The 16,888-nt window shown below is 37.0% G+C and overlaps 1 protein-coding gene across 1 annotated transcript in view; it reads right to left on the minus strand.

The window, feature by feature from the left end:
• FAM185A (family with sequence similarity 185 member A) overlaps positions 1-13,223 on the minus strand; it is an 87,846-nt gene extending 74,623 nt beyond the window's left edge. The window contains exons 1-3 of the mRNA XM_044677650.1: positions 12,797-13,223; positions 9,027-9,136; positions 1,221-1,313 (exon numbers count right to left, since the gene is read on the minus strand). Of these exons, the coding sequence (XP_044533585.1) occupies positions 1,221-1,313; positions 9,027-9,136; positions 12,797-13,223 (630 nt within the window). The remainder of the gene's footprint in view (positions 1-1,220; positions 1,314-9,026; positions 9,137-12,796) is intronic.
• Positions 13,224-16,888: the final 3,665 nt, after the last annotated feature.

Below are 16,888 nucleotides of genomic sequence, written 5' to 3' on the forward strand. Positions count from 1 at the left end.
TGTACATCTTGTTTTCCAGCTTAATTATTTTGGTTCACATATAATTCATGAGTTCTTTTAAAGCCGAATTTTGCTTTTCTTTTGCCAGATTTAATTATGCTTCAGTATTTATGTTCCAACCCTATTAACCTCTCATTTTGTTACAGATTTTCCATTAGGGATTGATTTTTTTTTCTATTTTGCTAATTGAGTTTTGAAATTTTGCACAGAAAACTTTAAATTCTGGGCTATATTAAATCTTAATTTTTTTTCTTTTGTGGATTTCATTTCTCTTTTAAAATATTATGGGGTTTCCTGTTATTTTATTTTTTTCTATTTTAAGTGTCAAAAGGATTCTGCATTCAATCAGGCACTGAATTCATTTTCTTTTGTCTTATAATATTTGTCATGAGAATTATGTGTTCTCTTAAAGGAATTACCATTTGGATTTAGGATCCTCACTGTTGACTTATCAGATTTTAAGTCAAATATGTTAAGTTTTTAGGAACAACAAAGATCCACATGTTTTCATCTCAGGTTAATCCTTTGACTGATGTGGAAATTTCAGTCTCTTTATACTTTAGTGGATGGTTTAATGAATTGCTGCAACCCTCCAAAAAAAAAAAATCAGCTGGCACATAACCTTCAGAAAGAGCCTCTCTGACACCAGTGAAGGAGAAGTCTTGAGTCTACATAATCTACCACTGGGCTACTATCAAAACATTTTATAGCTTGAGAGGGTTTCTACTTTGTGCATACATTGGAAGCTCCATACCTCCCATGAGGTATTGGAGCAGGGTCTTTAACAGAAGGAAATACAAATACTGTATTAAAATAATAATAGCAACTCTACCTACTGCTTTAAGGTTTACAAGTGCTTTATAAAAATTATCTCATTTGAAATACACAACAATGTTAAACCCATTTTACAGAAGAAGAAACTGCAAATCAAAAAGTTTAACCTATGATTACCCAATAAGTGTCATAACAGGAATCTGAACTCAGGTTTGTATCTCTTGACTTTAGTAAATCAAGCACACTTTCCTCCTACCATGCTGCTGCTCTGAGATTCAAACATACTCAAGTTTTCATTATGACATTTAATAAGCTCAAATTTTAAATCTAATTAGTGTTTTTAAACAGAAATAATTGTGAATTCTGAAATACTTAGTTTGTGATGACCAACTTTACATTAAATTAAAACAACTTCTAAAAAAAAGAAAAATCTTATTCGTGCTTACACTTTTTTCTGATGCATAAATATCTGCATTTCCAAGAATAGTTCCCAGACAGATCACTTTGCCACCTTTTGTTTGAATATGTAGTTTTTTACTCTGAAAAACAATATGTAAAATTTTTATTTTCATTGGGTGTTATAATTTTAATAAACAAAACTCAGCAATTTAAACCTTTTGTGTATTAACATCGACATATAATTACAAGAATTAAATATATAAACACATATACCCTAGTCACCTGCAATCAGATTTCCATCATTTTCAACCATAATAAATAGCCAACACCCAAAAGTAAGCTAGAAGCAATCCAAAAAGCTCCATGAAAATAGTTACAAAGCCCATGTGCTTTATTTTATAAGGAGGAAAATCACCTTCTTTGTGCTCAAGCCTAAAGGATATTTTATTTAATTTTGCAAAGAATATTTGTCAACTTTAAGTTCTACTTAAGGGTACAATCAGTTATGACAAAGAAGCTATAGATAGGTATGGTAGAGAGGAAAGGGGTAGGGGTGTGTGTGTGTTTGTGTGTGTATGGGCACAAGCATACATATAATGTGTGTTCGGGAAAAAAATTAAAACTTCAGTGAAAAAAGAAGAAAATCTGCCAGAATGGAAGGCAACCAGAAGCAAATATCCCCATATACCTCAGTATCTCCAGAGGATATAATTGGAAATTAAACAAATAAAAACAGCATAGCACCCCACAAAAATAGCTAAGCACTATTTCACAGAAGATAGTTAAAGGAATGAATGAAGCATTTATGAAGCACTATGTTGCAAAGACTAGGGACACAAATGGAAAGTAAAAGAATCCCTGCTCTGGAGCACATGTGGTAATGGGGGAGACAAACACAGAGGGAAGGTTGCAAATGCAAGTCATGCCAAAAGAAGCCATGATCCTTCGAATGAAACAGTAAAGCAGTCTTTTCTGTAATGTAATTTCCACTAATAAAATCATATCAGTTTCTGATGCTGAACCACTTAACACTGGACTGGAAGTGTTGTAGGTTAAACAAAGTAAGCAATTTAAACCATCCCTGACAAGAAGGTCTATGGTTATGAATTAACTAAAAGGTTCAATCATATTCTCTGTCTTTTCTTGATAAAGGAAGAAGTGTAGAAAAAGATTTAATTTAAATTTTCATCAAAAAGTTAGCATTTAAGGAGTTTTATATACTGTTTAAAAACATAACTAGGAAATGTATATATCAGTATATCCAGATGATCCTTAATAAAGCAAAATCAATGAGGCACTGCCCTTATATAGGAAAATTTTTGAAAAATTGTAGTCAGGTCAAAATAAAATAAATAATGTATATTTCCCTCAAACATTCTTGTTAAAGACGATTAGGAAGAATCTTATACAAATAGATATATATTCTGTGATTAGGAAAACAAGTTCAAATAACCCTTACACCTAATTAGTTTTATATTATGTATTTATATGTATATATGTACACATGTGTATTGTAAAACACAATATTCAGAAATAAATGGGTCACTGATCCAAACATTATAGACATTCTAATAGTACTCACGTATATATATACATACACACACACATCCCAGTATATACATTTATATTCATTCTCTCCTATAAATCTTCCACAGGGAGCAGATTCAGCATAGGGGCCTTCCTCTAGATCTCTTGGCATTGCATAGATGCTAACAGAGCATGAAGGCTATCTATTGGTTATTCCTCACTCTCCCTATGAAGAACATGTTTTCTAGGCACATGTATCTCAGATGACATTCTTCACTCTGTTTCTCTTGGGTAACCACAGGGGAAAGAGCATTGGCATTGGATAAAGAAGACATGGATAATGTTTACTGTTTAAGTGATCTTGGGCAAGTCCCTTAACTTCTAGGCTTCAGTTCTTTCATCTATTAAATAGGGGAGGAAGTTGGACTACATGACATCATTCTCCCTTCCAATTCTAGAATTATGATCTTAATATGCTGCAGTCTGCATGTGTTGAGCAATGTGCCTTTTAAATAATCTTTTTAGATAACCTACAATTTTAATTCATCAGAAACTGATATCCATGACTTACAGCAATACAGAAACATTGGAAGAATATTGAAATTGAAAAGAAGAGCCTTTGTTTCAGGGTGATATTTTTTGATTATCAAAAGTATAATTGTAATTTCCCAGTGGTCCCCAAGTCAGCTCTCCAATTCTGGGTCATTAGTTCACTGTTCATTCATAATCGATATATGTTTTTGATGGACTAGCTCTATGAGTTCTACATAGAAATAAATATCAAGAAAGCATGGATCACTGCTTATTAAGGGCTGGAACAGAACTACAGTAAACTAACTAGTAAGAGATGCTCCCAGCCTGGTCCATTGGAAGCCTCCTTTTGTCATTGTATCCTACTGTCCTAGTATCTATATTAACTCTTCCTTGAATTTCTACAACACTTCTGTGGCCTTCCATTATGATTTGTAATACAGTGGCGAGATCACTGCCTCTTAAAGTCAAAGAATCTGGGTCAAATCCCTTCCTGACACTTACTACCTATGCAGCTTTTGGCAGGCCACTGGAGCTTAGTTTTCTCATTTATAAAGTTTGAGGGTTGGACTTAGTGGCCTCTCAGATCTGGTGCAGCTCTTGATCTGGGGAAGATGTGTGGAAGAATGCAAAGACTTTGGAGTCAGAAGGCCTAATGTGAATCTCAATTCTGTCACTTTAATAGCTCTAAGAACTTGGGAAAGTAATTTAGCCTTTGGGGTCTCAGTAGCTCTTCTATGCAATAGGGTTGACTGAGTTGGGCTCTAAGGCTCTTCCAACTTTAAAGTCATGATCTTATGAGTTATGATCCTATAATCCTAGAATTGAGCAGGCTTTACCCACAAGAGGACATCTTCCTCTTTCTCCACTTCCCCTCCATTGCTCTTGCTTCAGGGACCTGCCTCTTTTTTCATAGGAACCTACTTTCATTAGAATCTATTGCTACTATAGTCACTGCAACGATGCTGTAACTTCTCTTTGCTATAGCTCCTAAAGAAAGGATACTGCTATGTGAGGAGATACAACCTACTTGAGAAAAGCAAAAATTCCTCATCCCTCCATACAGCCCCCCAAACACCAGGACTTTCACCATCAGTACCTTCACTTTACCCCCATGATCAGGCCCTCAAGCACCACTCTTTTCATTGCCAAGACAAAGTCTAGGAAAGGGGCTTCTGTTGCCAGGCCAAGAACTGAGCACAAGCTCTACTTGCAGAGCATCTTCTGACTCTGTATCATCCAACTTCATTTTGGAATGTGGAAAAGGAATTGTTGCTGCACATAAGTTGAGTAGTCCCTAGGGAACTGGTCACCAAATATTTATTGACTTGGATATTTAAACAGATCTTCTTTCTTCCATCGTCTTTGGGTTATAACAAACCCACCAAGTGTGCTATCATCAAAGAATCCAAGCCAAATGGTACTTCCCTATCCTATAACTAATAAATTCTTACTTCCTCCTCTCCTAATCTCAGGAATTCAGGCATCAGTTCCCAGAATAGATTTTATTACCAATCTCAATAACCTTGGTACAACTCTTCCCCAACTTGCATTGTGCCTTCTATAACCCTTCTCTATTGGCAAACTTTCTTTTGTCTGAGGCCTATTCCTATCACACTTTCAGTCTTTAGAAACCCAACTCATTCTGAAAAACATTGCACCCTTTACCACTCTCTCCAGTATTGGATACTCTTGTAATGTCAACTGACACATGGGGGAAATATGTATACTTCTTGCTCTTCATTGCAACTTTCAGACCTTCTCAGTGACCATAATTTAGCAATAAATTCCTCTCTTTTGAGGTTCATTAATCTACCCTATCCTTTCCTATCCGATTTTTTTTTTATTTTTGTTGCTATCATCGCATCAACTTCTAGATTATTTTCTTTCCTTTCTCAAGGAGTTTAGGACCTAGTTCATGTCATTTCTCTCTACCCTATTCTTTTAAGTCCCTCTCAGGGACTTCAGTACACATCTTTTTTTTTTAAACCCTTACCTTTTGTCTTAGAGTCAATACTGTGTATTGGCTCCAAGGCAGAAGTGGTAAGGGTAGGCAATGGGGGGTCAAGTGACTTGCCCAGGGTCACACAGTTGGGAAGTGTCTGAAGCCAGATTTGAACCCAGGATCTCCCATCTCTAGGCTTGGCTCTCAATCCACTGAGCTACCCAGCTGCCCCCTTCAGTACACATCTTGTTGTTCCTTAAAACACAATGAGTTCCTAGTTTATCTACCTTCTGAACTTCCATAACCTATATTGTTACTGCATATCTCATTTGATATTAATCAGAATGTTGTCAAAATCATTTATATTTTTATATCATTCAGGGAATTTTGTGTGATTTTAACATGTATGGAAAAATCTTATTAGAAGAAATATGGATGCTCTAGCTAATCAAAATCTTTTTAATAGGCAAAAAAAGGCTCCATGGGATCTTATATTCTTTTCATCTTTTAGCAAGCTGTATGACTGCAAAAAATGTAGTCTGCTCTAGAATATCACTGGCAAAAGCCTTCCTGTTTCCTTCTCCTACCTTTATCAAAGTTGTCCTCAATACAGGTATAGACTCTCTCTAATGATTATTCTCATAAAAATTTTGTATAAAAATGGGAAACTAGGCATGCAAAGTTGCCTTCTTCAGTAGAATGTGATTCCCCCCACCCAAAGTATTTGGTATCCCTCAATGTCCTCAAAATTATTGCCTCTAAAGCAGACCTCTTCTCTGTATATTGGACTAGTTCAGCTTCTCTTTACTCATTTTTGCTTCCTTTAGTGCCATTTCCACTTCATAGAGATTCACAAGGGACTGTGATACTCAAATACAGATGTGCTGGGACTCCACTGTCACTGACAGAGGAAAAGAGTTTGTTATAGTGATCTTGCCATACCTTTTCCATTTTCCATGTTTGTTGTCCTCCTGCCAGTTTCATCTTTAAATATCCTTGAGATGAACTAAATGGGTCTCTCATCAACTTTCTTTAAAGTTGCTTTTCTCTCTAATGCTTCTCATTTTTATGAAGCAGTAGTTTATAATCTCCCACCATCAACCTTGGTAAGATTTTAGCAACAAGTATGTTTTAAACTTGTGTTACCTTTGGCTGCCACTTCTCTATGCTTGGCAAGGAGATCAAATGTTTGCCAGCTGAGTTGATTTCTAGGCTTTTTATTCTCCCTGATGTAGTGACTGATTTTTATCAGTTTAGCTTCTTTTAGAAATAGTGATAATATTAATGTCTGTTCTATGATCCATGTCCCATTTTCAGTGTCAACAACTCATTAAAAGAAGTTAGGATGGGGGGGGGCAGCTGGATAGCTCAGTGGATTGAGAGTCAGGCCTCGAGATGGGAGGGTCCTAGGTTCAAAGCCCGCCTCAGACACTTCCCAGCTGTGTGACCCTGGGCAAGTCACTTGACCCCCATTGCCTACCCTTACCACTCTTCTGCCTAGGAGACAATACATGGAAGTTAAGGGTTTAAAAAAAAAAGTAAAAAAAAAAAAAGAAGTTAGGGTGGAACTGCCTAAATGATCTATCTACCGTATTAGCTTGTTTTTTTATTTTTTCTTGTAACTTGGTATTGCTTTTGTAATACCTCAGCAATTCGAGTGTATACTGACTACTGACCTGGAAATTACTCCCCGTTTATTATAATATAAACATATTATAAACATAAAACAATTCATCTTTTGAGATTTTACCTGAAAATTAAAACAGCTAATCACTTTCCTGAAGTAAAATACTACAAAAGCCCAAGTAGTAGTCCTACTAAATCACATGTAGTGATTCTTACGAGAGGGCTGTTTTCAATATCCTTCTTGTCATGTAGTGGCCTAAAACAATTTCAACTGCCAAAAAAGTGATTAACCATAAACACACTGAACTATATTAGATTCCAGAATTAATTCTACTATTTTTCAATGTTTCATGAAATAAGTCATTTGAACCAAGATCCGATTTCAAGTAAAAAGTTACTTTGAAATTGTGCTATTAAACAAAACTAATTTGACATACATAGGTTTTCATTGAGTAAAACAATTTTACAGCAAAAATCAATTCTTTTTTCTTTAAGGAATACTCAACACCTGGGTTTTGTCTGAGCTAAAGAAATTTGAGTGAGCTAACAAATAAATATATTTATCTACACTGAAATAGTCCCAACTTGGGGGCAAAAAAAAAAAAAAGAAGAATGTTCCTAAAATGTTCAGGCAGAGAAGCTGTATTTATAAAAATTGAGATCAATTTTAAAATGAGAAATCTTTAAAACAAAGTCTGGCAAAATAATTAAAGCTCTTAAACTGACAAATAGTTGGAAGCATGCTTTTAACAAACGAAACTATAAAAAACTTTGTTACCTGATAAAGTCTTTTCAAATATTAAAATAAAAGCATCCAAGTAGCTTCTTATTAGAGACTATATTTCTCTTCACATAGGCCTAATAAGTTTCAAATGTGACATTTTCCTTGCTCTCTCCCACTGCTCCCAATTCTATCTTTCCAAAATACCTATAGATTTTGAACATAAAGAGGTTAAAAAAAAAACAAAACCTTAACTTACCTGAGGCCTTCCTTAAAAAATCTCTTAATAAGGACAGTACTAAACTGATTGCCCTTGCCTAAAATGACTCAGGCATCACTCTACCACAGTAGTTTCAATATTTCCTCCAATGTTTAAAAACTTTAAAAACTTTACTTGCACTTCATCCATGCATAGTATTTTCTACATATAAGTACAATGAATTGTCACTAAGAGTAACACATAGTTTTAACAAAACTAAGATTTTCCTACTGCTTTAAAAATATATAAATTGGTTATATTTATATATATAACAAATGTTGGTTAAAATTCATCAAAGTTTTCCTTTAAATAATAAGCTCCCTAATGCATACATACCATAAATATATTTGCATAAAACTAATCAGGGGTGTGTGTGTGTGTAGAATAAAGCAAACTACTTCTAGAGTTTTCTTTATATTTCTTTTCCTTTTCTTTTTTTAAAACTAGATCTATGATTCTACCAGTGTGGAAAGATACCAATGAAGAACTTCCTCCACCAATGAAGATCACAACTGTTTTGCAAATTCTAGACTGATTGCTACCTGGAGTACTGGGTGGAAAATCAACTTGCCCAGGGTCACATGGTGACTATGGGCAGTCAGACAACAACTTGGAATACAAGCCTCTCCTTACTTTGAGAATGGCTATTGATCCACTAGGGCAGTGTTGGTGAAGGTTTTTAAGTTCATGTGCCCCAACTGTAACCTCAAGCTGCCTGTGAGCCCACCCCTCACCCCCACATTACCCCAGAGAGCAGAGGGAGGAAATACTTGCTTTGAGGGGCTGGACAGAGGGGTGGGGCATGCAAAAATATCCTCAGGCTGTAGAGAGGGGGAATGGAGCAGCTCCCCTGTGCAGGCTGGACACTTGTGCCAATACTTCACCAACACTGCTCTAGGCCATGTTGCCTGTGAGGCCTCCATAAAACACCTGGGGAAAAATTCCTTTGGGAAATGTTTTTCTGTAATTTAAAGAACTGGTCTCAAAATAGTCACGGAGTATTACTAATGTCAGATATAAGAAAATCAAAGAGAAATCCTCAACATAGTCCATCATCATTTTACTTCCATTAGCCTGGTCTACTAGCAGAGCTCATTTAAAAACAAAGCTGAAGAATTTCTGAAAAGTGAATGATTATACATGCTAAAGATTAGTATCATGTCTTCAATTTACTGCCATGCCAAATATTACAAGGTTTTGAGTTTGTTCAAATAGTAAAATAGTTTAGGAAAATTTAACTATACCTTAACTGACTCTATAATGCTGATCCCTTGTTCAGTTTCTATTTTACAGTTATCACATTCAAATTCCTTGACTTTTACACAGCCAGTTCCAGATGTCCTGATATTTAAATCTAGAAATGAAGAAAGAAAGATGAGTTGGTACAATAGCTAATAGGCAGAAAGAGAATTTCAACATCTCTGGAAGGATAGCTCCTCAGAGAGCAGAGCAGTCAATACTGATTGGGTGTGTCATAAAAGTCAGAGCTACTATTATAAAGCAACCCAATCAAAATGGACAACCTTCAGTGGCTGTTAGAAAGACACCTTCACTATTCTACTCTCTGCAATGACTGGGCAGAGAGGGGAGGAAGCTACTTTTCCCTCTATTCTTCAAAGGTATATTTGTTTGAGGCAGGTATTTGATACCTATTTGTAACAGGCAGGCATCAGACAGGTTCTGATTAATATATGTGGCACTTATTACTGAGTCTGATCTCCATAGAGAAAGGATTGTGAACAGTCACCTTAGCTGCCTATCCCTGAGCATTTATGGAACTATTAATGAAATAGGTTTGCCAAAAGAATGAAACATATCAAAGAGAAAAAATATGTATTTTTAAAAACTGGATAATGGGAAGATATCATTCTACAGTTAGATCTGAATACCTGTGTTGAATGAAGACATAATCAGAAAAAGTATATATGGTACAGGCCTGGAGTTTGGAAGACCCAAGTTCAAATTTAGCCTTAGACACTTACTAGCTGTGTGACCTTGGGGAAGTCACTTGGCCCTACTTGCCTCACTTTCCCCATCTATAAAATGATAAGGAGAAGGAAACAACAAACTACTCCAGTATCTTTTGCCACAATCAGACAAGACTGCTTACTCTAGACACCTGTACTTCACACAAATGAGAACTTTCTTAAAACTCTAGAAGCAGGGGATTTAGAATGTTAAGATGCAGGTTTGATTTCATCTCTACCACTTACTAGTTATGTGGCACTGGTCAAGTCATTTCACATCTCTTGGTCTCACTTGCTTTTTTTTATTAAAAAAATAGGAGTGTATCTTTATAATGTACTATGCCATGTTTTATAGAAAGTCTTGTAGATCTTAAGTCAACCTGTTAAATACAGTCTTATTATATAAATGTGTAGTGCTATAATGTATTAAGCTAATTCTCCACTAAAGTCATATTCTGATGCATCATTATAAGTCTATCCTAGGAAGAAACTGCTCTCTCTATAGCTCTGGGAAATGGTTTGGAATAGTTAACTTCTGACATTTTCAGAGAATAGCTCCCAGCAAGTGTGATGATTTATTGTGGTAAGGTAAAGTCAAAGTTCATGTAAATGATAGAAAAATACCCAATCTGTCAGGTCTTACCAAGTTGTAAAAAAAGGTGTTGATTATAGTATTGTGAATCTGTTATCCCAGAACCAGCCTAAGTGAAAGGTAGCCATCAGCTAATGAATTTTTCTCCCTACCAAGGCAACTGAAATGTAAAAGGGTTATAATCTATATCAAATGAAGAAAGTACCACACCAATAAAATCATGTCCCTTCCAAAATGTCAGAGTAACTATATTAAACAAATACCTAACATGAACTTGGGCTATAAATAAATTCTAACCTTAAATTAGTTCTGTCAAGGAATTTTCTCAGTTAAAAATGGTGATCAACACCTGGAGAATCACTGAAATTAAGTGATTGTAAAGCACCCTGAAAATAGGCTATGCCAAGAAATCTAATATGACCACTGCTGATATGTAAATAGTTGCAAGACAGGACAAAAAGGTATTCTTGGCTCTTCCAATTATGTGTAGCATAACCTTAAGTAAATTACAATAATTATGTAAAGCAAAGGATAGTAATATTTAATATATAATGTACAGAATACTTGAGAATTAATGGAATATCTCAATACTAAATGTTTAACACCAGAGTCAAGTTCTATATTAACTCTGCCTAAACCCTTACATAAATACTACAGAGCCATGATTTTATTGCAGTGCATACTTCTTCTACCTATGCATTTTGCAGCCTTTCTCTTTATGGACTTATCAATTGATATTTCCACACCTGATTTATCACCTTATGGTCAATGAGCCTTTTTTGCATTTTGGCCGGTGGCCCTCAGGCAACAGACAAGTCATATGTTACTTTTCTAATACTCAAAGCTTTTCTACTTTAATGGGCCTTGTCTGATCTTCAGCTCAGCTGTCACTGCCTTAGAAAATGCAGGCTTACTTACATTTGAAACAAGAGGGAATCAGATGTGCTAAAACAAACTCTGAAAATCTGAGTAGTTAATAAATCAAAACATTCATAATAATGCAGATATGCTTTCTACCCAAAATTGGCTTAAATGTAATAGCAACTAATTTAAATTGGTTTTTAGATTGTTTAGCAAATTTGGGAGAGGTTAAAAAAACAGCTTTGAGTAGATGATATTGATTTAAAATCTAGAGGTCACCCTGCAAAACCTAACAGGCTAGCAGCCCCCAAATGTTTAGTAACAATTAGTTATATGTCACTGCCACTACCAATCCTATAAAAACTGTATTTTTACCTTCCAAACAATAAAGCCTCCCTTACACTCATTAACTCCTCTGAGGCTTACAAAAAACCAATGAAGCAGGCATATTTAAATATCAGTGATAGAGTTAAAGATCTAGAGCTGGAAGTAACCTTAGAGGTTACTTCAGTCTCCTCATTTGTATGTAATTAAAGATTAAGTATACCAGAGAGGAGGGCAACCCTTTTGTCTTCATCAAACCATATTTCAATTGTAAATACTCTATTATCTAAGCACACAACTATTCCCTTTAAAATATGGCTAAATTAAAAAGAATTTAATTATAAACGGCAGCACATGGAGTTCTCAGTAGTAAAACAGCAACCTGGAGTCCAAATTGATAGCTTACAACAAGCATCCCTTTCCATTAGCAGTCAATTAATTACCCAGGTGCCATTACTTTTAGGCTCAAAGGACAAATGTAAAGCTGAGGATCCTTACCCTTAGCTGCCAAAACATGTTTAAATGCGGCTGTTACTTTTAGGCTCAAATTAGGTAACAAGTGTAAAAACCATGCCTCTTTCGTTTAGCAGCCTATAACTGTCATGGCCTTATTTTTAGGATCGGACAAGATAACAGGTGTAAAGCTCATGCCCCTTTCCTGTGGAAGCCAATACCTGCCTAACCTTGTTCCTTTTAGCAACATATGATTCAACACAATGTAAAGCGCACAAGCTTCTTTTCTTAAGAAGCTATCAGTCTCCTTACTTTCAGGATCAACCCAAGTAACCCCTATAAATAAAGCTTACGGTCCGTTCTTTAAGCAAGTAAATGACCAGGTCTTGTTTCCTTTAAAAAGAAAGGTTGAACAAAATGTCAAGTGCACTTGCCCCTAAAATAAATACCCAGGAGCTGTTACTTTTAGGACCGAATGAGATAACACACACAGAGTTTTGCAAACCTTAAAGCACTATATATCTGCTAGTCAATATTATTAATGCTAATAATAACAACAGGGCTAAGGGAACTGTAGTGCAGAGTAAAAGATCATCAGGTGTGGAATCAAAGGCCCCAGGTTCGAATCAGCTGTGTGACCTGGAACAGGTTAATAGACCATGTCCCCTCCCCAAGCTCCAGTTTCCTCACCAGCGAAAGGAGAGGGATGGATCCCTACGACCTATGGAGATCTGAGGTATCTAGTTTAAGAAAACTTATCCGTTACCATATGAACACTGAAGCCAGAGATTCCTCCCGTTAACCCCACTTGGCTTACCGAACTTCAATGGAACCTTCACCTCCACAGAGGCGTGGTGGTCGAGAGTCTCCGAGAGGATGGCCATCTGCTTCAGAGCCTCGTCGTACTTCACCAGGATGCTGTTAAGGTCCAGGTCGCCGCCCTCCACGCCACTCACCGTGACCAGCACCCGGTCAGCGTTCGGGTACTGGAAAGGGTCCAGGGGTCTCACAGTGATGTCGCAAGGGAGCCGCGCCTGCAGCCTTCCGAAAGGACTGACGACCAGCGTCCACTCCTTGAGCGGGATTCTTCGAGGGACTGCAGTTATGCTCAAACTGCTCCTCTCCGCCAAGCCGTAAGGTATGACTGGGCGGACGCGGCGTGCCGCGGCCCAGAGCCTGACCCATGCTCTGGAGGGCATGAGCCGGGGGCCACCTTGCCACGAGCCAAGGCTAGGGGCAAACATGACCCCGGCTCAAGCCCAGCCCCAAGTCACGGACCCCTAACCGGTTCCCTGGCGGCGGCTAACCCAGCCAGCGCAGACCCAGAGAGCACGGAAGGCAGGTCAGGTCAGCGGGGAATGTAAATGAACCTCCGAGCCCCATAAATCGAGCCCACCTACCCCACTGCACCCTGCCTGCCCAGCCCTATCCTACCAGCCAGCCACTAACTCCCAGAGGCCAGATGGAACTTCAGCACCGGGTAGAATTCCCCGGTCTTCAACTCTAAGGGGTCTTCTTGACCTTCAACCCTCAGTAACTGCGCGGGCTGACGGGATGTGTAGTCCTAAATCGCAGCTCGAACGTGAGGTTCTAGGCACTAATGAAACTACAAGTCCCAGAAGATTCGCGCCTGAACCAGAGGGGCGGAATGCTGGGGCGGATGGAAATACCGAGGATGCCTGTTGGTACGCAGCAGACTAGTTGTGTCTTGTGCCTCAAGCCCATTGGTCTAATAGTTGTTAGAGGAGTGGGAGGATCCTTACCAGCCAATAGGGAACCTGGAGATGACTGGTGCGTTGGAGTTATGTGTCTCCATGGATACAGGGGACGCTGAGGCTAAATTCAGAAAGAGCTGTTGGCTCCTGCAGTGAGACGAAAAAGGCAGAAATTCCAGAAATCGAAACAGCCAGAACTGGAAAGAAAGGGCCAGGAGAAGAAAAAGTAAGAAAATAAGCTGTTGGGATATGGGAATAGCAGGGGAGGAACCTGTAGGAGGCGGAGTTCAAACCGTGTGCACCAGATAAAAGACATAAAGGAAAGGAGAACTGAGAATGAAAATAGGCTTGGAAGTCTCGTATGAAAGGAGGCAAGAATTCAGTGAGCTTTTGAGTTAGAAAGGAATATAGATTCACACACATAAACAAATATAGGTTTAGATATTATGTCAGTAAATATCGCTTTCCTTTTCCTTACCCCTTTGTGAGCTTCGTGACTTGGGGCACATCCCTTCACTTTCTTCAGCTGGAAATGAAGGCTAGATTAGGTGATCTCTCAAGGTTCTTTCCAGTTTCAGTAGTCTTCGAGTTTATGATTGTCTGTCCACCTTCAATTCCTCTACTTGCCATGATGTTTCTTTTTCCATAACCACCATCACCAACGAATTATTTCCAGAGTTCAATCATATAATCAAAACTTATTATTGTTATATTGCTATCATTAATAATTGTAACACCAATAAAGAAGTTCCATTTGTCCTAGAATGTTAAAAACTAGGCCATTGTAGAAGTGAGTGCGAAATAGAGGGTCAGGACTGAAGGGAGCCTCAGACACTTTCCAGCTGTATGGTAACTGGACAAGTCATTTAACCCCAGCTGTCTAGCCCATACCACTCAGAATTCTGTCTTGATACCAATACTTGTATTGATTCAAAGACAGAAGGCAAAGTGTTTTTTTAAAGTGAATATGAGAACATCTTAAGACTGGATAGGAGGCCAAGGATCCTGGATGATTTTGCCAACCATTGCATACACATTCAGAGTGGTTTTAAGTTTATTTACCTACCTCATTCTTCCTTTGTTTACTCCTTATCCTCAAGAACTACTGTCAATATGTTTACTTTTAGAGGAATTATTTACAATATTGAGGTTTCATTGTGCTATTTCACTTATAAAAACTTGGATTCATACTTTTAAAATTATTATCATAGGACATTTTTAAGCACTTAAAAATGCAAATAAACTTGATAAACAAATATCAAAATCTTTTAGAATCACTGATAGCATATAATCTTGGTAACAGTAATTCTATCTCTGTGATTCATCAAACTATCTCAGTGATGTACTAAACTGTTTGTAGGCAAGAAAAACTCAACATCATTGTCGCTCTAGTAAAAAGTTACTAGTCACAAGAATAAACCCCCAAAGAGAAATTTATTTGGTATAAGGTTTCAGAGAAGAGTACCCAAATCACCTAATGCACTAAGCAGTTAAAGTATTTTGTAAAGTGGGCAGTTACCTGGCAAGGTCCAATGAGATGTATAACTGTAAGCAGAAATATTTAAAGTAATGTTGATCAAGATGTAAGCATAAACATTCAAATTTGGGGGACCTGAAACACAAGCATTGAACAAACCTGGGTGAGATCCTAGGATTCTCTGTAGCCATTCACCTTCCCTGATAGCATCTCTGAGGTCATTCAATTTCTAGCCACATCAAGCTAGGTTCAAACGATATTAATAAGATTTTTCCATACAATATAATAAAATATTGAGGAAAACTTCCTTAATTGAGACTAAATATGGGGGGAGGGGATATTTGAGTTAAAGAATATTTAAAATGCATATTTATTACTCCCTGATTTGTTGAGTGGGGAGTTCCTGGATCTGTGGGAAGAACTCTGTGTGGAGACTTCTATTGCCTATGCAGACTAAATTCGTCTAATAATTCTTTAATTTTGAGTTTTAGAAAGAGTATTCATTTCAAATCTTTTCTGTCACAAATACCTTAGAATATGTTGTAAATTATAGGCAAGTATTTGAAATTTTTTGCATCTCTTTTGTTTTTTAGTTGTTTTCAGTCATGTCTGATTCTTTCTGACCCTACTGGGGGTTTTCTTGGCAAAAATATTGGAGTGATTTGCCTTATCTTTTTCCAGCTCATTTTACAGATCAAGAAACTGAGACAAACATAGGTAAGTGACTTGTGTAGGGTCACACAGCTAGTTTCTGGGTACAGATTTTAACTAGGAAAGCTGAGTCTTCCTGACTCTAAGTCCTGTGTTCTATCTTTTATATCTCTAAGTATTCTGTAAACTCTTACAGTAAGGATTGGGTTGTTTATCATAGTTATGTCATCACTAAAGTTTCAGTAATTTTGATACTATTGCATTGAGATGAATGGATTTTTCTTAAAATGAGAAAAATTTATCAATCATCGAGGATGGCGAGTGGTCTAGACTTTTTAGACTAGTTGCCTAGGACGTAAGCACAATATGTCTAAAACTGAATTTACTGTCTTTTCCCCTGAAACAGATCTTCTTCTAAACTCTCCTATTTCTGCATAAAACACTATCATCCTTCCAGTAGCTCAGATTTGTAAGCTGATATTGCTCATGGTTCTTTTCTCTTTCTAACCTCAAATATCCAGTAAGTTACCGAATCTTAATGTTTCTAGCTTTACAAAATCCTTCACATACAAACCACTTCTGTTCCCATATGGCTACCATCTCAGTTCAACCCCTTGACTCTTACTTAGATTGTTGCAACAGACATCTAACTGACCTATCTGCTTTAAGTGTTTTCACACTTTAGGCCATCCTACATACTTCTGCCAAAGTAATTTTTCTTAGGCACAAATCTCACTATGTGATTCCCCTACACAAATAACTCCAGTGACTTCCTGTTGTTTCTAAGATGAAATACAATAATGATGGAATACTGTTGCATTATAAGTGACAAGCAGGATAATTTCAGAAAAATCTGGAAAGACTTACATTAATTTATATAATGTAAAGTGAGCAGAACCAGAACTTTGTACATAGTGATAGCAATATTTTTTGATGAAGAACTATGAATGACCTAGATATTCTTAGTAATGAAATGATCCAAAGACTCATAATTAAAAATATCACTTGGCCTCCAAGAAAGAATTGATGGAGTTTGAATGCAGACTGAAACACTATATATTTAAGT

Source organism: Gracilinanus agilis, chromosome 5 (assembly GCF_016433145.1).
Source record: "Gracilinanus agilis isolate LMUSP501 chromosome 5, AgileGrace, whole genome shotgun sequence".
NCBI lineage: Eukaryota > Metazoa > Chordata > Mammalia > Didelphimorphia > Didelphidae > Gracilinanus > Gracilinanus agilis.